Source organism: Vidua macroura (genome assembly GCF_024509145.1).
Source record: "Vidua macroura isolate BioBank_ID:100142 chromosome W unlocalized genomic scaffold, ASM2450914v1 whyW_random_scaffold_68, whole genome shotgun sequence".
NCBI classification, from domain to species: domain Eukaryota; kingdom Metazoa; phylum Chordata; class Aves; order Passeriformes; family Viduidae; genus Vidua; species Vidua macroura.
The window spans coordinates 1,324,827-1,349,767 of record NW_026530538.1 but is presented as its reverse complement, the minus strand read 5'-3'; the positions used below and the strand labels follow the sequence as shown (position 1 = coordinate 1,349,767).

The following is a 24,941-nucleotide window of genomic DNA, read 5'->3' as shown; positions in this document are numbered from 1 at the left end:
TAGTCCCAAGATGAGAAGCTGAACTGTTGTCTCTTTTAGTCCATGGCAAAGCATCCTTAAAGGAGCCCTATGGGCAGTCTGTCCATGCACAGTGGTGAGAGCACTGTGACACAGAAAGGAGAGTGTCACACTGGCAGATTTTCTCCGGGCGGTTGCCATGTGTGACATGGAAACACAGGAGGTGGCAACTGTGTTTCCTAGGGTGGTGGGGGGGTGGTCTATGGCGCAAGAGAGACTCCTCTCTCCCTTGATAGACTGAGTATTGATTATCTGAAGGGTGGTAATTTGATCAGGAATCCCAGGTAATATTTCATGGTGGTTGTTTTAGAAATTAGGAGGAGGAGTGTTTTAGAGGGTCCTCATCCTGGATTTAGCGTGTGTGTCTTCTATAGTAGTAGTACTTTAATAAAGTTTTTTACCTTTGTTATTAAGCTTGGGCCTGCTCTGCTCTGTTCCTGATAACATCTCACAGCATTTATTTGGGAAGGTGTATTTTCATGGGGGCGCTGGCATTCCACCAGTGTCAAACCATGACACAAACCTATTGTGAAAATCTATGCATATGTAAATTAGTTAAAGGTAATATAAAAAGGATCGGGAGTCCTCAGGGGCACGCATGTCCTTTGAAGGGGAACGATTCCCCACATGCTTCCAGTGCTGTAATAAACATATCGTCCCTACAAATCTTTATAGGAATTGTGGGGTTTTGTTTTTTCATCCGCGTTTAAGCAGGGGGCCTTAGATTGTGCCAGAGGATCACAGAGACCTGATGAAGACTTTCCTGACTTCATCCCTGGGACCACTGACCCAATTCGAGACCACCAACCCAATTCAAGAAAAGAATTGCACATGCGTGAAGGACTAATAACCTCATTTTAATACAAAGAGGGGACGGGAGGTGCTGGGGTTATGCATATGCATTATTTTGGGAAATAAATAGAAGGCAAAAATCCTTGTGCAGTGCAGTCACTCATTTTGGGGATGATCCCCATGGTGCCATCCACTGGTGTAATAAGCATACCACTTTCTAACTTTAATTAGTTAGACTGTCTTTGTCCGTGATTTTTGGTTTTAACGATTCAGCATGCATGGAATGCATGCAACCTTCAGGCCAGAAGAAGGTGCATCCTGGCAGACTACAAATCCACAGAATACGGGCATGGATTTGGTTCCAATAAACAGAAATGTCTCAAGAGATACGTCCAGTTCAATGAACTGGGCAGACATCAGGAAGAAAGCACTGAAAGAAAGAGACTTTGATATAGCAGACACAGATAGCATCTCATTTCCAGTGAGATACGTGAGACAAAATGAAGATCCTAGATGAGAACCTCTGGATCATGACGTGGTCAAAGATTTGATGGAAGCAGTGAAAAATAATGGTTTGGGATCCCCATACTTCAAACAGCTTTTGAGAGGCACATTCAACAATTATGACTTGGTACCTTTTGACTGTAGGTACATTGCCTCGACAATTTTTACAGATTCACAACTCCTGCTGTGGGATGCAAGATGGCGAAGGGCTCTCCTTCAACTGAGACATAGTTATGCAGGAGGGCCGCATACAGCTCTCACACTGGCTCAATCAGCAGGAGATGAACCTCATGACAAACCTGAAGATCAGTCAGCTGAGTTGCCTCGAGACGAGATTGCGGACATTAAAGAGGTGGCACGAAAGGCAATTTTGCAAATTCAACCAGTTGGAACTCCAGAAGGCATTTACACAGAAATAAAGCAAGGTCTTTCTGAACCCTTCACTTCATTCATCGATCGTCTCACGCAAGCAGTGGACAGACAAGTAAGTAATGAAGTGGCGAAGCCACATCTGCTTTGAAGCCTCGCTTTTGCAAATGCCAATGCAGAGCGCAAACATATAATTAGTGCCATGCCTGGTCAACCAACCATGACTGAAATGATAGAGGCATGCAGTAAGGTGGGCACACCTCAGCACATCACAGCAATCCAAGCAGGCGTATGGGGAGAACAGGTCGGGAAACTCCTTCAAGCGCAGGATGAAAGACTTTGAAGAACCTTTGCAGCTCTCCATGTAACTCCTCAACAAGATAATTCCACAGAAATAATAGCAGCAGAACTCGCCAAAAGGCCATGTTTCAAGTGTGGGAAATTTGGACATATAACAGAATATTGCCTAGAGTCTGCGGGAAATGCGACAGCACCAAATCATTGCCCAAGATGCAGAAAAGGGAGACACTATGCGAATCAGTGCTATTCCAAATATGACATAGATGGAAATATTTTACCATGAAAAGTGTTTCCCAGCGAGTGAAACCACTGCGTAAAGATACAAGTATTAGTAATGATTCAACTACCCAAAATTTCTCTGAAGACAGAACATTTGGGAAACTTCAATCAGATCTTATCTGTAAGGTCATCAGCTGGTTCCCCAATGATTTGACGTTTGGGGATTGATGGTAGTGAGCTTGTAACCTTTGTTATTTCTGTTTTCTATAGGTAATACCAATAAATAGTGATTGTTGTTAATATTACATGAATGCGTAAAAAAAGGTTGTCTTAACCCCTTCGAACACTTGCTGCTAATATATTGATTATATAATGTGAATTCACTGATTTTTGTGATAAGAATTATTATTAAGATATTGTTGTGATATTTACAGCCGGTTTTCATATGTTTTGCCATCTGTGTGATCACCTACAAGACACGTGTCTCTTCAGGATCCTGCCTTTTGTTTTCTAACAGCTTGTACATTTTCTTTATCCAGACTGCTAGTCTCGTGGCTTTCTTCATTTATTATTACAGAAGTACTCCAGCAGAGAGTCCAGCTGTAACATTAACTTCTTTGGGTTTCAGTTTTGTACTAGGCAATCAGTCTCTCATTCAGTTGCACTTCCTCCACCTTCACACTCTCAGTGTCCAGATCCAGGCTCATAATCCTGCCTGTGACCACTTTCAGATCTTTGAAGAAGAGGTTTGCTGTGTTCAAAGAACCTCTATCCTGAAGGAAACTTCAGAGGGATTAAATTACTTGATAATTTGATTGGGTTTTAACCCTAAGGTTTTTTACTCATAACTGCTATTTTTAAGAGCCTTGTTTTAAAATGTGTTAAGTGACACCCACCAATTAGAGTTTGGGCTCTGGCCAAGCTCTAGCTCTACTGAGATAGGATGATTGACAATAAACCCAGATGTTTTCTGCATCAAAAAGTATTCAAGTCTTTTTGGCTTGGCAATTTTACCCTCTATATATGACAGCTGAACCTACTTTTAAAGTGAGCTTGGAGAATCGTTATCTGGACATGATTTTCCAATTCTCTACTGATTTGAGGTTTATCAGCTGCTGTAGACTGTGGGATGACAGTTCAGTGTTGTAGCACTTAGTAATTATATAATTTCACATGTATTATTGATTATGTGTGTTATCTGATTGATTCCTAATTGCTGTTAGTTTATTCTTTACTGCATGCATTGTTTTGCTCTGATGTTTCCTCATGCTCATAACCAAAGAGTGTTAGTAATAGCAACTTATGTCGTTATCTTACATGTCTCTATGCAATTTTGCAAAACAGAACTGATCAACATTTTATTTTTCATATCAGGGCCCATTCTTCACTTCCAGGATTTTGAGAAAATCCTCCAGTCCCTATGGGGACATGGGTTTGCTTGTGTTTTAACAGGTGCAGAGTCCAGGTGGATTTCAGTGAAGAATGTGGATCTCTTATCAAGTGCAAGAAAACGCTGACCACTCCACAAGCAAAGAAGAAGACACACAGATGTGGATTGCACAGAGATTCCAACCCTTTGTGTTTCGCCCACAGAAGATTGTGGACTTTGGATTTCTTTATGGGTGTGGGAATCAATGGTGTTGTAGAATTTTTGTTCGATGATAGAGGGGTGATCAAGAGTTCCCAAACTAGAGTTCCAACAGGGGTGTTGCTGGCAAAATGTTCAAGTGACAAACACGAGCTGGTAAATGACTTTTTCTCATATTATAGAAACTTCTGTATCTAAAAGAAGCAGACCCTGACATTTATCTAGACAGCACTGTTCAAAGTCCAGTAACGACATAAATAAAAAATTCCTAATCCTTGCCTACATGCATTTTTTAAAATAAACTTGCCCAATGAAGAGATGAATGCCTAGAGTTAAGTTAAATAAGGCCTAGCAATTTATTACTCTGGGATTAATATGGTTTCAAATGGGCATCACAGCACAGTGCCTTCTCATGCTTGAAAATAAAGGGTATGGGAAGAAGCTTATGGGATCATGTACCCTGCAAACCCCCAGGCTTGACCCAGGTGTAAGGTTCAATTGGACATACTACATTCACATCAGAAAAGGAAAGCAGCACTAAAATCTGCAAACTTTTTTTTTTAAGAGTAAGCTTTTGTATATTTAAAGCAAATAAATACACACTGACAATTAAGTGTCTCACTCATGACTTTAAAAATACAAAGCAAGCATTCACTCACAGCACTGACTCCCAATATGATAGGACAGAGCAGACAACATGGGGTTTTTTCTGTCCCCAGAGAAAAATGCGAGAATAGACAGTATTAATAGTGGTACAAAGACTGGATTTGCTTTGAAATGAAGTAAAACAGAATAAGACACAGTAAAAAATAAGCAGAAGTAAAATGCACAGTGAAGTTCAGTAATAAGTAAAATGCATACTTTTAGAAGTTCAGTAATATTTGGATGGCATGCAATTTAGTTGATCATAAAAACACTGATGTTGTCCATCATTAGATCATAGAATCACAGAATCACAGAATAATGAGGTTGGAAGAGACCACTAAGATCATCAAGTCCAACCTATGCCCTAATACCTCAACTAGACTATAGCACCAAGTGCCATGTCCAGTCTTTTTTCAAACACATCCAGAGATGGTGATTCTACCACCTCCCTGGGAAGACAATTCCAGTACTTTATTATTCTTTTGGTGAATTTTTTTTTTCCTAATATCCAACCTATACCTTCCCTGACGTAGCTTGAGACTGTGTCTTCTTGTTCTGTCAGTTACTGCCTGGTGAAAGAGACCGACCCCCACCTGTCTACAGCCTCCCTTCAGGAAGTTGTAAAGAGCAATAAGGTCACCTCTAAGCCTCCTCTTCTCCAGGCTAAACAACCCTAGTTCCTTCAAACGTTGCTCATAGGGCTTGCATTCCAAGCCCCTCACCAGCCTTGTTGCTCTCCTCTGGATGTGCTCAAGCATCTCAACATCCTTCTTAAACTGAGGGGCCCAGAACTGGACACAGTACTCAAGATGCGGTCTCACCAGTGCCAAGTACAGGGGAAGAATGACCTCCCTGCTCCTGCTGGTCGCACAATTCCTAATGCAGGCCAGGATGCCGTTGGCCTTCTTGGCCACCAAGGCACATTGCTGACTCATATTCAACCGGCTGTCAACCAGCACCCCCAGGTCCCTTTTTGCCTGAATACTGTCCAGCCACACTGTCCCCAGCTTGTAACGTTGTAGGGGATTTTTGTGGCCAAAATGTAGAACTCAGCACTTAGACTTATTAAACTTCATGCTGTTGGAATCTGTCCATCCATCCAACTGATCTAAGTCTCTCTGCAGAGCCCTCCTTCCGTCCAACAGATCAACACAAGCTCCCAGCTTAGTGTTGTCTGCAAATTTACTAATGAAGGACTCAATGCCCTCATCCATGTAGTCTATAAAAATATTAAATAGATCTGGTCCCAGCACAGATCCCTGAGGGACACCACTGGTGACTGGCTGCCAGCTGGATGCAGCACCGTTCACCACCACTCTCTGGGCCCGGCCATCCATCCAGTTCCTAACCCAGCGAAGAGTGCTCCTGTCCAAGCTGTGGGCTGCCAGCTTCTCCAGGAGTATTCTGTGGGAGACAGTATCAAAGGCCTTGCTGAAGTCTAAATAGACAACATCCACAGCCTCTCCTGCATCCACCAGACGGGTCACCTGGTCATAGAAGGAGACCAGGTTGGTCAGACATGACCTACCCTTCGTAAACCCATGCTGACTGGGTCTGATACCCTGGCCATCCTGTAAGTGCTGTGTGATAGCACTCAGTATGAACTGTTCCATTATCTTACCTGGTACCGAGGTCAGGCTAACTGGCCTGTAATTACCAGGATCCTCCTTCCTACCTTTTTTATAAACGGGTGTCACATTGGCCAGTTTCCAATCATCTAGAACCTCACCAGTGAGCCACGACTCTTGATAAATGATGGAGAGCGGCTTCACAAGCTCATCTGCCAGCTCCCTCATCACCCTAGGGTGGATCCCATCTGGTCCCATTGATTTATAAATATCCAGGTGTCCCAGCAGTTCTCTGACTGCCTCTTCTCAGATAACAAGAGGATCATTCTGCTCCCTGGCACCACCTACCAACCCCTGAGGACAGTTGTCTTGAGGACAAACTGTCTTACCACTAAAGACTGAGGCGAAGAAGGCATTAAGCATTTCTGCCTTTTCCTCATCTTTAGTTACTAGGTTGCCTGCCTCATCCAATAAGGAACAGAGGTTGGTTATACCCTTCCTTTTACTATTAATATATTTGTAAAAACTTTTTTTATTATTATTTTTAACAGAAGTTGCCAAGTTAAGTTCAAACTGAGCTTTGGCCTCCCTAATTTTTTTCTACATGCCCTAGCAGCTCCCTTAAATACTTCCTGAGAAATCAGTCCCTCCTTAAAAAGATGATACATCTTTTTTTTATTTCTAAGTTCTTTCAAAACCTCATCGCTCATCCAGACTGGCCGTTTGCCTCGTCGACTCATCTTTCGGCACACAGGGACAGTCTGTTCTTCCGCCCTCAAGATCTCTGCTTTGAAGCTTGCCCATCTCTCCTGGACTCCTTTGTTTTCAAGGGCTGTTTCCCAAGGAATTCTCTGAATAAGTCTCTTAAATAGGCCAAAGTCTGCCCTCCAGAAGTCCAACGTAGAGATCTTATTGATATTCCTCCTTATTTCACCAATTATCGAGAATTCCATAATGTCATGATCACTGTGCCCCAAGCAGCCTCCAACCTCCACATCACCCACCAGTCCATCTCTATTTGTGAACAACAGGTGCAACATAGTCCCTCCCCTGGTGGGCTGGCCCACCAGTTGTGACAAAAAGTTATCCTCCACACACTCTAAAAACTTTCTAGACTGCTGTTTTTCTGCTGTATTAAGTTCCCAGCAGATGTCTGGTAGGTTGAAGTCGCCTACAAGAACAAGGGCTGATGATCCTGAAACATTGTTCAGTTACTTATAGAATAAGTTGTCCACCTCTTCCTCCTGGTTGGGTGGACGATAGCAGACTCCCAGTAGGATGTCAGCCTTGTTTGCCTTCCCCTTAATTCTTACCCATAGGGACTCAACTTCGTCGTCATTAGTTTCAATACCTATGACATCCAAAACTTCCCTAATATAAAGGGCCATCCCTCCTCTTCTCCCTTTTCTGTCTCTTCTGAAGAGCTTGTAGCCATCTAGTGCAGTGCTCCAACTATGTGAGTCATCCCACCATGTTTCTGTGATGGCGACTACATCATAGTTCTGCTGTTGCACCATGGCCTCCAGCTCTTCTTGTTTGTTACCTATGCTGCATGCATTGGTATACATGCACCTCAGCTGGGCTACTGATTTCTCCCCTAACTCAGGCTTACCACCCTTGGGCCTGCTTCCAGACAGCCCAGATGCATCCCCTTCCCCCTTCAAACCTAGTTTAAAGCCCTCTCAACAAGGTCTGCCAGTTCTTGAGCTAAAAACCTTCTGCCCTTAACAGAGAGATGTATCCCATCTGATTCCAGTAGAGCAGGTGCCGTAAAAGTTGCCCCATGATCAAAGAATCCGAAATTTTGCCGATGACACCAACCCTTGAGCCACTTGTTAATGATGTGAGTTCTCCTATTTCTTTCATCGTTTTTTTCTGCCACCAGAGGGACTGAGCAGAACACTACCTGTGCACCTGTCCTATCAACCACTTGACCCAGTGCCCTAAACTCCCTTTTAATCACCTTGACACTCCTCTTTCCAATCTCATCACGGCCAGCCTGGAATATCAGCAGTGGGTAATAATCAGAGGACTAAATCAGCTTAGGAAGTCTCTCAGTGATATTTCGTACCCGGGCCCCAGGGAGGCAGCAGACTTCCCTGTGGGATGGGTCCGGTCGACATACGGGGCCCTCTGTTCCCCTCAAAAGGGAATCACCCACTATGATTACCCTTCTTCTTGATGTTAGAGGTGGTAATCCGTTTTTTAGATGAGTCATAATTGGGAAACTCACTGGGCAGATAATTTTCTTATAAATCATCTGGCTGGGTCTCTAGATCCAGGGCCTCATACCTATTCTGAAGTGGCACCTGGCTAGGGGATGGGGGGCAGGAGGGATTTTTGTTATTACCTCCCCGAACAGGGATGCATTTCCACTCCCCTTCATCTACCAGGTGCCCCTCTATTGCCTGAGAGTGAGAGGCATATGAGCCCTCTGACTCTTGGTGGGCCTCCCTTAAAGATGTAAGGGCTGAACTCCACCAGTCTATTTCCCTTTCACTATTCCTGATACTCCTTAATCTTTCAACTTCCTCCCTAAGCTCGGCCACCAGCAAAAGGCGGTCGTTCACCTGTTCACACTGTAGGTAGGCCTCCTCCACAACACCCCCTGAAGCCATTGATAAGCTCAAACACTCCACACAGGAATGGGTCTGTACAGACGCATCCTTTTTGAAGGGCTCCACTTGGTCACATACACTTGTACCAACCACAGATTTCGACTGGGTTAAAGCCATTACTAGGAGAAAGCCTAAAATCAAGCAACCAATAAAAACACCTCACCTAACTAGCAAGAACCTGCAACCTTGCCCGCTTGCCCTGCCTGCGCAAACTGCTGCGCAAACTGCTGCGCAAACTGCTGTGACCCTGTTTGCCTACTCCTGTTTGCCATGCTCCCCAGAGGCCTCTTATAATGAGTCACTCAGGAATGAAGGAAGCTCCATCTCCTGCTCCTGAATGGCTCACAATGCAAGCAACTCACCTGCTCAGCTTTCTTATAATGAGTCACTCAGAAACGAAGGAAGCTCCACCTCCTGCTCCTGAATGGCTCACAATGTGATTCCAGAGTTGATTTTACATCTGGTTTGTTGGTTGCTCAAGGAATAATGTCATAAAAACAAAATAATGTCAAAAAACCAAAACCTATATATGCTATTAATAATTTAGTCTATCACATGAAAAAAACTTCATATTTATTGGAAGCTTATCTTAATGCAGTCTTAAAAGCTACTTCTGCAAGCAAACCATTTGAAGCACTCTTTGACAAGTTTCTTACCACTGCCTCGTTCTTTGGAACAGACGGATTTAACATTGTGAGAAGGCTGCCTTGGATCCAGAAAGGAGACATGTGCCTGTGATCCTACTGCATACACTGACCACTCCGGACCATAAGCCAAACACACATTCTCCCTGCAGTATGGCAACTTTGTGGAAAGTAACTAGAAACAAAGGAAAGACAAATCAACACATTATGATAAGAGAACAAAACACTAATAAAACAATTCTGTAAACTGTGTTCAAGGAAGTTGCAGTGAAAAAACCCAAAATGCAGCTAAAAAATAAGTTCATCACAATGATAGAAGTTTAAGAGAAAAGCAACCTGACCCAGAGAAAAAACAACCCCTGAAGATTAGATGCCTTATCTGAACAAAACTGAGATGATAAAGGCTGAACCATGTATTATGCAAAGAACAATGGACATTTTGGCATATTGTTTTACATCTTTCTAAGCTTCTATTTCTTCAGCAGGTGTACAGAGACATGATCTCAGCTGGAAAACCTTACTTCATACAGTAGTATAGATATTTGTGTGTTTGATCTATAATTACACTTAAATAAGTGCAACTTCCTTTATGAAGACTACTAATTAAGTATCAATTATACTCTCTATGGAACAGCTCACTTCAGCTCACCCAGAACTGGCAGAAAGTTAAGAGAACCTCTCACCCTTAAAAATAAGGTGAGTGGGAAGTTTCTTTCCCCAAGTTCTAATTTTTAGGACATTGCATTTTACTTAAAGATTTATGTGTTTGTCATGGTTTAGGAATGGTATTCCCCAATTTAGTGTTCCCACTGAATCACTCCAGACCACACACTGCTTACACACTTCCCCCCTCCACCTCCCCCTGCAGTGGGCTGAAGAGGAGAATTGGAGGCAAAAAAAGGTAAAGGTCATGGGATGTGATAAGAACAATTTACTAGAAACTGCAATGAAATAAGAAAATTAACAGTAACAACAACAATACTAAAAGTAGAGTGTACAAGACAGGTGAACGATTCACACACGGTTGCTCACTACACGGAATCCAGAACCACCTGACCGTACACCCCAGAAAAACAAAAAAAAATGCCACCCTCTGCTGTCCCCTCTGCCCATGGCATGAGGTGGTATTGAATAATCCCAGGGTCTGGACTGTGCCCCTCCCAACTGCTGCGAAAATTAACCCTGTCCTGGACAGAACCCGGACATTATCCAACCCTTATTCTATACCATCTAAATCATGCCCAGATCCTACATCTTATATACATATATATATATATATACAAGCATGGATACCATTCCCTTAGTCAATGGCTGTCCATTCAAAATGTCTTCCAAGACAGGAGGGCTGGCGTGCTGTCGGCTGGTTGCTGCATGAGGAGCTCATGACTGGTGTATCTGGAGCAATCGATCCTCATTGTCCATGGTAGTTATGGCACACAGTGGCAGTGGCATTCAGCAACCAATATTAAATAATTCAACATTACAAGCTGTTCTCACCCAAAAACCCGATCTCCTTGAGGTACACATTGCATTCCCCCATCCCTTTGCATTATGTTCCAAATGCACCCAGGTCCTTGAGCAAAAACAATCCCACAGATGGATTTGCCTTTCCTTGAGGCAGGACTGATCCAAACTGTCTTCCCCAACACATTTCTCATATGCACCACAGGGACTTTATCCCCTTCTATGGCATATGAAGGTTTTGATAGGGCAGAGCCAGCTTGATTAGTAGAGCCTCTAGAGTTAACTAACCAGGTGGACTTCACTAAATGTGTATACCAACGTTTGAAAAGCCAACTTCTACCTGAACAGCGATGTCTTGCCACAATTCAGCAGACCAGATGAGTTTCCCTCTACGCTGCAAATCGGTCTTTTTCCATTGGTCCAGCCACCCCCACAGAGCATTTGCTACCATCCTCAAGTCAGTGTAGAGGTAGAGCGCTGGCCACTTCTCTCATTCAGCGATACCTAAAGCCAGCTGGATGACTTTCAGCTCTGCAACCTGACTTGATCCAACTTGTCCCTTGGTAGCTTCTGCAACTCGCCATGTAGGACTCCATATAGCTGCTTTCCATGTTTGATGTGGCAGAAAGCATCAGTAAAGAGAGTGCATTGCTTTTCATTTTCTCATATCTGATTATATGGTGGGGCCTCTTTAGCATGTCACCTTCTTCTCCTCTGAAATTAGTCTGAAATTTTTGCCTTCAGGCAAGTTTGTAATGACTTCCAAGATCGCTGGGTGATTGCGGTTTCCTATTCGAGTTCATTGTGTGATCAGAGCAATCCACTTACTCCACATGGCATCAGTGGCATGATGTGTGGAAGGCAATTTTCCTTTGAACATCCAGTCCAGCACTGGCAGTCAGGGTGCCAGGAGGAGATGTGCTTCAGTGCCAATCACTTCTGAAGCAGCTCAAACCCATTCATAAGCTGTCAGTATCTCTTTTTCAGTTGGGGTGTAACAGGCCTTGGATCCTTTGTATCCCTAACTCCAGAACCCCAGGGGTCGTCCTCGAGTCTTCCTGGGTACTTTTTTCCAGAGGCTCCAAGGATGATTCTCCCTGGCTGTGGTGTAGAGCACATTTTTCACATCTTGTCCTGTCCTGACTGGCCCAAGGGCTACTGCATGAACACTCTCCTGGTTTAATTTGTTCAAAAGCTTGTTCTTGTTCAGGACTCCACTTGATATCATTATTCTTCCAGGTCATGCAATAGAGAGGGTTTACAATCAATCTGACTGTAATCTGGAATATGCATTCTCCAAAAACCCACAGTGCTAGGAAAGCCTGTGTTTCCTTTTTGCTGGTTGGTGAGGACATAGCTGCTATTTTGCTTATCATATCTATTGGAATCTGATATTGTCCATCTTGCCATTTTACTCCTAAAAGCTAAATTTCCTGGGCAAATCCCTTGACCTTACTTTGCTTTATGTCAAAACGTGCTTTCAGGAGAATCCAGATTATCTTCTCCCCTTTCTCAAAAACTTCCTCTGCTGTGTTGCTCCATACAATGATGTCATCAATGTATTGCAAGTGTTCTGGAGTCTCACCCTTTTCCAATGCAGTCTGGATCAGTCCATGACAAATAGTGGGGCTGTGCTTCCACACCTGGGGCAGGTGGTTCCAGGTGTACTGAATGCCCCTTCAGGTAAAAGCAAACTGGGGCCTGCACTCTGCTGCTAAAGGAATGCAGAAAAACACATTGGCAATATTGATGGCAGCACTATTTTGCTGCCTTGGATTCCAGTTCATACTGAAGTTCCAGCATGCCTGGCACAGCAGCACTCAGTGATGGTGTGACATCATTCAGGCCACGATTATCCACTGTCAGTCTCCCCTCTCCATTGGACTTACGTACTGGACACATGGGGCTATTAAAGGGTGATTGGGTCTTGCTGACCACTCCCTGGCGCTCCAGTTCACAAATCATCTTGTGGATGGGGGTCACAGAATCCTGGTTGGTGCAGTATTGTTGACAGTGCACTGTTGTGATAGTGATCAGTACCTGTTGTTCTTTGACCCTCGGCAGTCCCATAGTAGAAGGATCCTCTGAGAGACCAAGCAAGGTATTCAGCTGCCTAATTTCCTCTGTCTTCACAGCAGCTATCCCAAAAACCCAGCAATGTTCTTTTGGGTCCTCGAAATACCCTCTCCTGAGGTAATTATGCCACGGATACACGGGGTCGCTGGGCCAGTCACAATGAGGTGTTTTTGCCATTCATTCCCACCCAGGCTCAGTTCAGCTTCCAGTACAGTCAGGTGTTGGGATACTCCTGTCACCCCAGAAATAGAGATGGATTCTGCCCCTATATATCTCAATGGCATCAGGGTACATTGTGCACCAGTGTAAATTAAAGCATTTTACTCTTGTGGGTCTGATGTGCCAGGCCATTAGATCCACATAGTCCAGTAGATCTGATTATTCCTTTCCTCCAACGGGCTGGAGGCAGGACCCCTCTAGTTCTGGTCATGGTACTCATTGCTCACTTCTTATAAATATGATCAACCACAGGTCCCATCAAGAGGTTTGGAAGTAACATCAGCACCTTCCATTCTGTCTGAGGACCTGCCCACTGAAAACTGGAGCAGAATTTTCCTTGAAGAATTACCCATGGTGGTTGTTCTTCCTCTCAACTCACATACCCATGGCTCCTAGGGCAGAGGTGGGTTTTCCATCCCACTTCCTCATGTCCTCTCTGTGGTCATGCAGGTAAAATCACAGGTTACCTACCTTGTGGTGTATTCCCTCTCTCTCTTGAGTAGGGATGTGCTTACTCTTAATAGCAGAGACTCTGGCCTGTACTGGCAGGGCACAGGACATTTCCTCTTTAAATTTCTGGAAGTCCTTGGACAGCTGAGATGCAGGCCCACAGGGAGGAAGAGAGACTTTCCTCATATTGCCAGAGTTGGGCAACCAAAGTATCCACTGCTTGTTCTCCTTCTGTCCATGACATCACTGCCAATGAGTTAGCGTATGACAATGGCATGCTCCATAGGAACTTGCGTCACATGGGTTGTGTTCCCTAGACTTCATCTGGATCTACAGGGGACTGCTTGTTATTTGAATCTCTATAGAGTACCTCCAGCACAGCTAATTCTCTCAGGTACTGGATACCTTGCTCCATGGTGTTCCACTTGTCTTGGTGCACTGATAGATCCTCTTTGAAAAGATATCTTTCCCTCACACTTGGCAGGAGTTGCCTCCAGAGGCTGAAGATTTCTGTCCTTTTCCCAATGCTGTTGTCAATGTCTGCATCCCTGGAAAGGGATCCCAGTTGCTTGGCTTCACTGTCCTCTAATTTCCAACTGTGGGTTGTGCTATCCCAGCATCAGAGCAGCCGGGTCACCAGGGGCTCACCCTACTGGTGGCTGAAATCTTTTCATATATCACGCAGCTCACCTGGGGATAGGGATTGGGTGATTATCTTTGTCCCTGCTTCTTCCTCCTGTTCTGAGGGCCCTACTTCCTCTTCATTGTGGATGCCAGCCTGGTCAGGGAGAGAGAAACGGCAATCGTTTCTCACAGTGGCTTGTGAGAATTTTTAGGGAGTTGTAGGAATGTGATAACTTGTTAGTATAAACAATCTGCAGGTGGTGTTTTTTCACCTTGTTTTTCTGTTCTTCTCAAGGACGGTGTGTGAGAAAGATGTTTTTATTAACTAGCCAATCAAGTAGAATGCATCGTATTGGTCTATATAAGCCGAAGAATCCTTTGTATTAAAGCTTCCCTTTCCCTCTCGCAATTTGGTCTCTCATCTGTTCTTGTGTCATACTTGGAGCAAGGGTGACACTTCATCCCTCACTATGCAAACTGATTTGGTCTTGCATTTCTTTTTCTGTATAGGTATGACTGCTACCGGCATGTGTTGTTCCTCTGGTTCAGCTGCAGTTTGAGTGGCCACAGTGGCATTTGCTCTGCTTTCCTCCTCCTCCTCCCGCTGAGGGTGCTGTCTAGTGATGAGCGGTATCTGGTAAACACTAACCAGGGCCCAGCACATTGCAGTACTTTGTGCCTCTCTGGAATCACCACAGCATTTTCCTTTCAGATATTCTGCCACTTTATCAGGGTCCTGTTCAGGGGTGAACTTCCAAACCATTGGAGGACAAAAGTCCTCTGAAACTGTCCCATTTTCTCCCACATTCCATGTCACTCATGACTATCCGCCCTCCGGGCAGATCTCTGAATGACCATACTAGAAGTGTCTTTCATAATTATAAACATGTACTGAGTAGACATAGCAACAAGAACATGCACCTTCCTTAACATCCAAAGGAAATTCAAAATTCTCACAAGCTATTGTAACAAACCTGAAGGAGGAAAAGGGTGTGAAAAGCTGGGGCAAATCATCCTCTCCTGTTCTCCCTACAGACAGTACAATTATTAATGAATTCCCAGAGGTAACACCCAAGGCAAATGCAGGAGAGCAGCACTCAAGACACATCCTAAATGACCCTCATTGCCCTTGATGTTATCATGTCATAAACTGATATCCCACAGTACAGCAATAAAGCAATCCTGATCCCTCTCCCTGCTCTGAAAAAGAGTACCATGAGGAGCACATAGGGGAACATATACAGGTGTTAGGTACCATAACCATGTGAACAGACCAAGCAATGTTGTGACCAGTGGCTCTGTACCGAATACAAATGCTTAGATCAAATTTGTTTCCAATCCACTCTGGTCAGATGTGTTGTTATCTCAATGCTTCATGCCTCACATTGGGTGCCAAATTGACTGTCATGGTTTAGGAATGGTATTTCCCATTGAATCACCCCAGACCACACACTGCCCACTCACTTCCCTCTGCGGTGGGATGGGAAGGAGAATTTGAGGCAAAAAAAGGTAAAGATCATGGGTTGAGATAAGAACAGTTTACTAGAAACAGCAATGAAATTAAAAAAAAAAAACAAAAAACAAACAAGAACAATACTGATAGCAGTGTGTACAAGACAAGCGAATGACTCACACGTAATTGCTCACTATGTAGAACCTGGCGCCACCCAACCATACACCCCAGCAAAACTGGAAAAATGCCACCCCCTTCCATCCCCTCTACACTTGATGTGAGGTGGTATTTAATAACCCCAGGGTCCAGGCTGTGCCCCTCCTAGCTGCTGCAAAAATTAACCCTGTTTTGGCCAGAACCAGGACAGTGTTTTACAAACACTGCTGCTCTTTCTTCAAGCATTTATAGGAAATAAAGAATAGTGAAGAGCCTTCAATGCAAAGCAATGTTTTAAGTTTTACACCAACAGAAAAGCACCTTTGATAGTGTGTGCTCTGCTTTCCAAAGATGAAAATACCCATCCAAGGACACAGCTCCCAGCTCCTATTATGAAAAAAAGAAAAGAAAAAAAAAGAAAAAAAAAGAAAAGAAAAAAAAAAAAAAAGTAATAGTTAGATTTTGTATTATAGATGTCCTTACAAACTCACACTCCAGGTTGCTTCTCTAGTATATTTGATATAGATTACTTTTTTTTTCAAATACATATGGACAGTTTTAGGACTACTCAACTGTCTTGCTTATCTTACTGACCTTGTTCTTATTGTTGAAAGCCAATGCTCGGACTTTGCAGTTGTCAGGATTGGTGTTTTCCTTAGGAATATCCCTCAGAGCCCTGTGCGTTATGTGGGCATAGACAGGAACTTGAGAGAGATTTTGCCTGGCATCACTTTTGGACAACACATCCTCTGTAACTTCCCAGAGACCCATTGAACCATCCCGGGAACCTGAATAAGTAGTCCATAACAACATTTCAAATATACATAATTCTCCTTTTTAAAAAATGAACTGAAATAAACAGTGAGGTCTTAAAAAAAGAAAGGATACTTTAGATTAATTTAATCTAACTGAACACACTGTTGGTGCCTATATATGAATTATTATTAACAAAATCATTATTTTACTGAGCTGTTAAGTTCATAACATTGTGAACTTATTGTCAACTGGTTTGTCTACATGGTTTCCAATCAGCTAGATCACCTCATCTATTTTCAAACTGATTAGGATGCATCAAAAAACCATGATCCTGTACAACAATCACCATTAGAGATTCACATGTAGAATAAACTCAGAGGCAATTGAATAGCCTATGTGTTCAGCCTGAGCCTGGCTTACTGAGGCCAAGATTGACAGTCTGTTAAATCAATACAAAAACCTACAAGGAAACTCAGTGGGGTTTATACCAATTCTAGATAGTTTGATTTCTGACAGTATGTTTATGGATATGTACACACACATTAGTGAACTGAACAGAAACATATATTTAGAACCACAATTTGCACCAATTTAAATCAAATCTACTGTTAATTCAACTCATTCAACCTCTTGTTTAAAGAATGTAACACAGGAACTGAGGCCAAACAATCAAGAACTCATTTTTCTACTGAACTTGAAGATAATTATACAAAATATGAATCAGTAAGACCAACAATACTGGATGAAGAAAGCTAAATGTCTTTGGTTCAAAGATCAATACAGGCTTAATCCAAGGTCCTATACCCATCCCTTCTGGTGTTTAGGCAACTCACTTCCATTTAAGTCAGCTCAGATAGATTTGACATGTACCTCCATTTCTTTCCTACACAATGTCACTTAATGGGTTTTTTAATGCAGATATTTGGGTTAGAGATTTGCAAGGATCAACTCAAGGGTTAGCTTTTGGGTTTTTTATATTACTGAATCATCAGTTGAAGAATTTGATTTTTATATGAGACTGTTAAGATTTTCTGTCACCCGCAGTTTGACACCTCCTTGTATGGAATACTAAACCCTCTCAGCACAGAAAGACAGTAAACGAATACATTAATTCAATGGCATATTGCTGCCTTTACTCAAGGTAAGTAATACTTTATGAAGTTACGCTGATTATCTAACTACACTAACTAAAAAGGCAGTAATTGACCTTTTCTATTAGAACCTTCTGTATTAGTTCCCACAGTATGTGTGCTTATATATATACATACACACACACAACTTTACTGATAGCTTGATAAAACAAACTGAATTTTCATTAATCAGTCTTTCATAGGATTTCAGGAAACTAGTACTGTTCAGCTGCATTCAAAGTTATTAACTAACCAACACCCCTCTTGAAATTATTCTGGTGTAGAATCTTTCCCTTGAACTTTCTGTGTTTAGACACCCTCTCATGTCAACACCTACTGTAAAGACAGCAGTATTCCCTCTAATACTAGAAAAAAAAAGTACAATCTAGACCAGGGCTCTACAAATTTAAAAAAAAAAAATTAAAAAAGCAAAGTGCTGTACTAAGACCAAGAATGGTTTAAATAGGCAAAGTAGTTCCAAATGGTTTCAAATCCCTTTTAAAGGTGCTTCCCTAAGACCTATCAAGTGCTGTACATCAGTATAAAATTCTGGGGAAAGAAAAATAAAAATTAACATTACCAGAAACAGCCATAGTATCACTTATCCATGCAATTGAAAATATCCAGTCCTTATGTCCATCCTAAAAGAAAAAAAAAAAAAAAAAAGAAAAGAGAAAAAAGGACAGATTTTCTGTGCCATTATATTCTGCAGTGGTCTCAAGGCAGACAAAAAAAATATCAAAGTGAACAATACTTAAGTGCAAACTCAGAAAGACAGACCTATGCTAAAAACATATAAATAATATCCCACTATCAAGCTGGAGCAGTTTAAGTATCTAACAGTAATTTTAACTTTTATTGATTTTGACATGTATAATTAATAGAGAGCAATTAGGCAATAGAAAAACAGATCTCTGACCAAGGACAAATTAATCTCAATTCTAAGGACTTGGAGTTTTTCCATTTTGAAAGCAGTGTTCTTTACTTCTATAAAGTAGCTGCTTACTTGTATTTCCTCAAATGCACATCCCTAAAAAGAATAAAAAAAAATATGTTTGAACTATATGACCTACTGATTAAATTTTCAAGAATCTTTTACTCAGAAGGTGATAAGCCTGTGAACAAAATAAAGACCATAAGGATCTAGTTCTGTTTGAAAAGCTGCAGAGTCACAGTGGTACACGAATAACAAGTCATGCAAATCTTCAGAGTCAAGCCTTTCTGCAGCTGGTTATCTGCTACTGCAGAAACTCTGACCCGAGCTCTGCTGTCGTAGTTAACGTCTATGCGAAGTCCTAAATCAAAAAGGAAAAATAAGAGTGAAGTGCTTACAGGACACCACTATACCCATTTCAAACGTTTTCTTTTTAAGATTGGCTGTTTTAAAAAGGTCTCATGATGTTTCAAAAATAAAACCAGTACCAAAGTCTATCAAACTGCCACAAGCCACTGGGTTAGAACTACTCCTCAAAGCCAAGTTCCACCTGTGAAATAATACATATATAAGCTTGTGATAGGTTGACAGGGAAGTGAGTTTTCTTGGGAAGTTATAGCCAAACCAATCAGTGGTCAGATTTGAATATTGACACCTGGTGTAACCACTGAAGATATGGACACGCCTCTGAGAACACAGAGGGTTAAAAGCAGAGAACTCCCAGGCAAACTCTCTCTTTTGTTCCGGTCAGTGAAGAGTTCAGTCCTCCCCTGCCCAGCCACAGGCTCGGTGGGGGAGGGGAAGCCACACGGCCTAGGCTGAGGTAGGCCAGGAGCCCGGACAGAGAAGGGGGGGTGAAGGGAATGAAACCGGGCCGGCCCCTGCAGGACGGAGGGGTGGAGAGACACCGAGATGTCCCGGGCAGCCCCCCCAGAGAGAAAGAGAGAGAGAGTCTGTGCCACTTTGAAATTTGATATCATGTGCCTGCAGTAGCCGGCAGAGGAGAAAGAGGGGGAAGGTGCCCAGCTGTGGGAGTCCTGGGCAGCCTGCTGTGAGATTTCAGCCATCTTGGGGTCAGGAGAGCCTGAGACTTTAACCCTTTCTTGGACAAAGAAAACTTTGCAAAACACTAATCCTCCTTGGTCTGAGAGAAGAGAGACAGCCTGGGGCCTGAGATGTCAGAAGAAGATGGGAAAGAATCCTAGGTGGGAAGAGATGATGGAGTGGGCTTTGGCTGGACTTTTTCTTGTATAGCCATAGACTGAACCAATTTTCCTGTAACACAGAGACTGCATTTAGGGGGAAGCAATGGCTTGAGCCAAGAGAGTGACCTGCTGCAGTGATTGCCAGTGCAGGAGTGAGAGTGACCTGCTGCAGTGACCCCATGTGCAGGAGTGAAGTGAACAGAGAAAGATGAGGAGGGTGTGGTGGTGCCCTCTGTCTTCAGGGAAGAAGAAGAAGATCTCTGTTCTCAAGACCCTCAGCCCCAGGGGAGGAGAAAATGGGGGGAACTGTTGTCCCAAAATGAGAAATTGTTTTTTGGTACTTGGCAAAGCATCCTTAAAAGGAACCCTATAAGCAGTTTTGGTCCATGGACGGTGGTAAGAGCACTGTACATGGAAGGAGGATGTCACGATGGCAGATTTTCTCTGGGCGGTGCCATGTGTGACATGGAAACATAAGAGGTTTCAACTGTGCTTCCTGTGGAAGACTATGATACAAGAAAGACTCCTCTCTCCCGTGATGAACTGAAAATTGATTATCTGAGAGGTGGTAACTTGATCGAGAATCCAAGGTTTTATCTCACTGTGCTTTGGTGGAAATTGGGTGGGAGGAGGAGGAATATTTCAGAAGGTTTTCATCCTGAATGTTGTGTGTTCCTTTTATTTTAGTGTAGGTTAATCAAGTTTTTTTTCTTTATTTCTAAACTTGAGCCTGCTCTGCTCTGTTTCTGGTCACATCTCACGGCAGCCATTTGAGAAAAATATATTTTCATGGGTGCACTGGCACTCCACCAGCGCCAACCCATGACAAAGCTGCACTGGAGAATGGAAAGCCTTGAATCATCTTTACAACTTCTCAAATGAGCTTTTTCATTAAAGCTAAGTTTCAGAGATCATCATCACCCAAATAGACTTTAACAGTGAAGATTTTGTTACATTTTCAATGCTTAAAAGTAATCTGAAGTAGACCTGAATGAGGATAAGAAAGAAGAAATCTGACTTAGAACCCTGAGAATCCTCTCATATATTTAAGATATCTTGTCAAAAAAGACAACTTGATCAGGAATATTTTCAAGCTTTCAGAAATTCACTCTCCACCACAAAACTCCCAAATTTTAAACTTGCTCTGACCTTACGCACTTCAAAGTAGCAATTCTTGGGACAGAATAAACTTTTCTCAAATACTTCCACTTACATCTCCCACACACACAGGATCAAGTGTAGGCAGACGATAAATTGCAAGACTGTTGGGGTTGTCTCCACCTGTGGCCAGGAAGGTCCTTGAAGGGTTGAGCTCAATGGCATGAATACCACATCCCTGCTGGTTCACCGTGCCAGGTTCACGATCTTTCAGAATAGGAATCTTGGTAATTTGACCAGTCTGGACATCTATTACAAATAACTGGAGGAAAAAAGCAGATACAAGTCATTATCACACAGATAAGAAAACCAAGGTGGTCAAATATTATCCCTATTTTGAACTAACATTCTTTTAAATGTAGAATCCACAAATGCTGCAAATATGGTTGGAAAATGCATACATTCCTTCTTAAAACAACTAAATTAAATAACTGTGGGTTTTACTTTAAACATCCATCCTCGTTTTGGCTACGATAATGTTAACTTCCTTCTTAGTAGCTGGTATAGTCCTGTATTTTGGATTTAGTATGAGAATAATGTTGATAACACGCTGATGTTTAGTTGCTGCTTGATAGTGCTTACTTTAAATTAAGGACTTCTCAGTTTTCTATTCTGTATCAGTGAGCAGGTGCACAAGAGGCTGAGGGAACATAGCCAGGACAGTTAACCCAAACTGGCCAAAGGGATACCATAAAACATTATACTCAGTATATAGAGCAGGGGGTTGGGATTGGCTGGGAACTGCCAATCACTGTTGGGGGATGGGCTGGGCATGGGTCAGTGGGTGGTAAGAAATTGTATTGTACATCACTTCTGTTTCTTGGATTTTTTTTTCCCTGTTATAACAATAATATTTTACTTTATTTCAATTACTAAACTGTTCTTATTTTAACCCACAGATTTTACATTTTTTCCAATTTTCCTCCCCATCCATCCAGGGAAGGGAGGGGGGGGAGTGAGTGAACAGCTGTGTGGTACTTAGCTGCCAGTTGGGGTTAAACCACAACAGTCCATTTTGGCACCCAAAATGGGACTCAAAGGGTTGACAATGACAGATCTGACCAGAGCATGTTAAAACAAATTTCTTATAAGCATTCATTATATTAGTTTAATAGTCATGGATCACAATGTTGATTTATTTACTCTCACAGTTGTTGCACTTTTTCTCAGTGTGACACTTTACTTGCAGTATATCTTCCCTGTGGTGATGTTTATCATCCTTGAGGCCTGGACCACGGTTATAATTTTGTTGTACTTCATAATACTGGCCTATGATATGATAGAACTACTGGTCATGAAACTAACCTGGTATGTGTCCTCAGCACTGCCATCCTATCTGTACCTCAGGAGCCATCTATTGGGAACTATTAACAGTTACATCTTCTGACTTTTCTCCTTGAATACATCTTCCAACATCCATCCATCCATCCTACCTTCTTGCTTTCCTTCTCCTCCAGGATGATTACAGTAATATTTGAGAATGTTTAAGATTTTGAATATCGTTTCAATACCCTTGCAACCAACCTGGCCCTTTTGCTAGGAGCCAGCATGTCGCTGCATATAGTTCAGGTCTTTTAGATAAAATAACTATTTAAGAACATCACCCAGAGATTTACCCTGAGTCTGAATAGTTCTGAGTGATGGGGTATGCAGGATAGTATGGGCAAGGGCCTAGGACAGTGGGCACCTCCAATGTTTTTGAACCTCACCCCTGAACAAGTGCATGATAGGGAAGATGTGTGCTAATGTCTTTATAAACAATTCTATGGGTGAAGGTGTGGGTGCTAGCATCTTTGAAATGGGTCTTAATGTCTCTACTGACTTTGGGCAGCAGGTTTATTACAGGGCCCAGACAGCTTGGCTCCTGAAACAGACAAGTGGGGACTGCAAAAGGCTGAACTTCTGAACTTTGGGGTAAAAGAGTAGGTTCAAGGGGGGATATGAGGTAGGCAGTTTGGGAAGGCTGTACCTTCCTAGTACCTCCGCCAGTGGGGAAAAGAAGAGGGGGCAACATGCGGCTGGGAGTTTAGGATAAAAGGAGGCTGTACCTACTGAAACCCCGAGAGAGAAAACCCTGCAGGCATGTGCCCCAGTGGACTCTCTCCCTTTATTTGAATAAAGTTACAGGACTCCTCTGTCTCCATTATGGACACTGGCTTTTCATAGTGTGAGAAATGACCGCTCACTTTTTAAAATTTTAAAGGTGTGAAAAGTGCATATTATATGATTGGCTCTTTGCAAAGGAATATTATATGTGTTATGTTGTATTAATTAGTATTCCTGTATTAACCTTTTTTAAGTAGTGTGGTAGATATAGTTTTAGGTTACAACATAATGTTAAAATAGAAATATGTGATGTAAGATTTTTTTAACTAGCTCAAGAAAGGGATGAAATAATCAAGAAATTCTTCGCACAGAGATAACAGCAACAAGACACCTAAAGAGTTACTGCCTCCTTATCGGAAAAGACAAACATTCCTCCACCTCCTCTCCATCTTTAACCAGGATTAAGGGGAAGAAGTTGACAATAACCAGAGAACATCCTTTGTTTGAAAAGAATTTATGCATCATGTATGAGATATATAAATATGCAACAGGCTACTGCTTTTAAGGGTTAATCCTTTGTTAACATGTGTGCTTTTGGGGCTTAATTGCCCTAGGAAGGGCAATTTGTTTTTTATTGTCCTGTATTGTCCTAACTCTGATTGTCCAAATTCTTATTACTCTATTTTTATAACCATTTTATTACTATTAAACTTTTAAAATTTTAAAACAAGTGATTAGCTTTTTTCATAAAAGGTTTATAAAACCTTAACAAAAAAAAAAAAACAGAACAAAAAGACTAAATAAGGAAAAATTACAGCACTGGGAGCCCCTGTGACTATCAGCCACATGCTCCTCTTCAAAATGGATGCTCCGCCTTTTATACTGCTACCCCCTCCTAAAGTCTTGTCAGTTGACTCCTTCCTTGCTATCTAGTGGTGGAGATCACTTTCTTACATCTTGATTGGAGGTCAGGTATTACTATAGTAACAAGCCAACCCTCCCCAAATGCCCCAACTACCAAGGCCATCCCATGATAACAATGCAGGGGGGGACGACATATTACAGTAACATAACTATACATCTACAAAACTTCTCTTAACATACATATAATGTTCACCCCTTAATTGTGAGAGCCAACTATCTCATTACTCATCTATAATAATAGCGTGATTTTCTGTAAACAGTCTTGTTTAAAGCAGTGGTCTTATGGAAGTTCTAGTCCTCCTGTGGAAGTTTGGGTCCTCCTCTGGATCTGTCCAGTGGTGGTGGTGGTGTCCCAAACCCCCAGACTTCAAGATTATATGCGGTCAGGTTCAGGTGGTACCTCCCCCAGGGCGGGGAGTTTCACAATGGATTGATGTAGTCCTATGAGTCATAGGATATTTTTGGAGTCCCTGATGGTCGTTCCAGCTGCCTATTCTGCTGTTTCTCAGGCAACCCCCTCCCCTCACAGGATCCTCCTTTCAGATGGGAAAAAATTTCCCTGAAGAACCCAAACCCACAACACCAGCTCTGGGAATGCAAAGACAATCTCTCTTCCTCTCTCATCTCAGCTGTGGAAAAACTGTCCTGGGAGTTCCAGCAACTCAAAGAGGATATGCCCTACTCTACACCTGTAGTGACCAGCATCTCAACTATTAACATTAAGCATCCTCTTGCTCAAAAGAGAGGATATAGAAGGTACACACCATGGGGTACCCAGTGGTTTTGCCTGTGGGACCACAGAGAGGGCATGAGGAAGTTGAATGGAAAACCTACCTCAATCCTAGAGGCACAGGTAGAGGAATTGCAGGGAAGAACAATCACAAAAGAGGGTTCTTGCAGGAAAGCTGCTGCTTCAAGCTACAGTGGGCAGTTTCTCAGGCAGAATGGAAGGACTGATCTTACTCCTGATCCTACAGAAGAAAATTCTAATCCATTTCTACAAGAAGTAAGTAGAGAATCCTATAACCAGAACTAGAGGGGCCCTGCTTCCAGCCAGGTGGAAGAGAAGGAAAACTTGGTT

General features: G+C 42.5%; 1 protein-coding gene across 1 annotated transcript in view; it reads right to left on the bottom strand.

The window, feature by feature from the left end:
• Positions 1-24,941, bottom strand: part of LOC128822758 (DDB1- and CUL4-associated factor 12-like) — a 119,843-nt gene that overhangs the window by 10,391 nt on the left and 84,511 nt on the right. The window contains exons 3-7 of the mRNA XM_054004566.1: positions 20,946-21,152; positions 18,174-18,234; positions 16,302-16,495; positions 16,029-16,094; positions 9,278-9,440 (exon numbers count right to left, since the gene is read on the bottom strand). Coding sequence (XP_053860541.1) covers positions 9,278-9,440; positions 16,029-16,094; positions 16,302-16,495; positions 18,174-18,234; positions 20,946-21,152 — 691 coding nt within the window. The remainder of the gene's footprint in view (positions 1-9,277; positions 9,441-16,028; positions 16,095-16,301; positions 16,496-18,173; positions 18,235-20,945; positions 21,153-24,941) is intronic.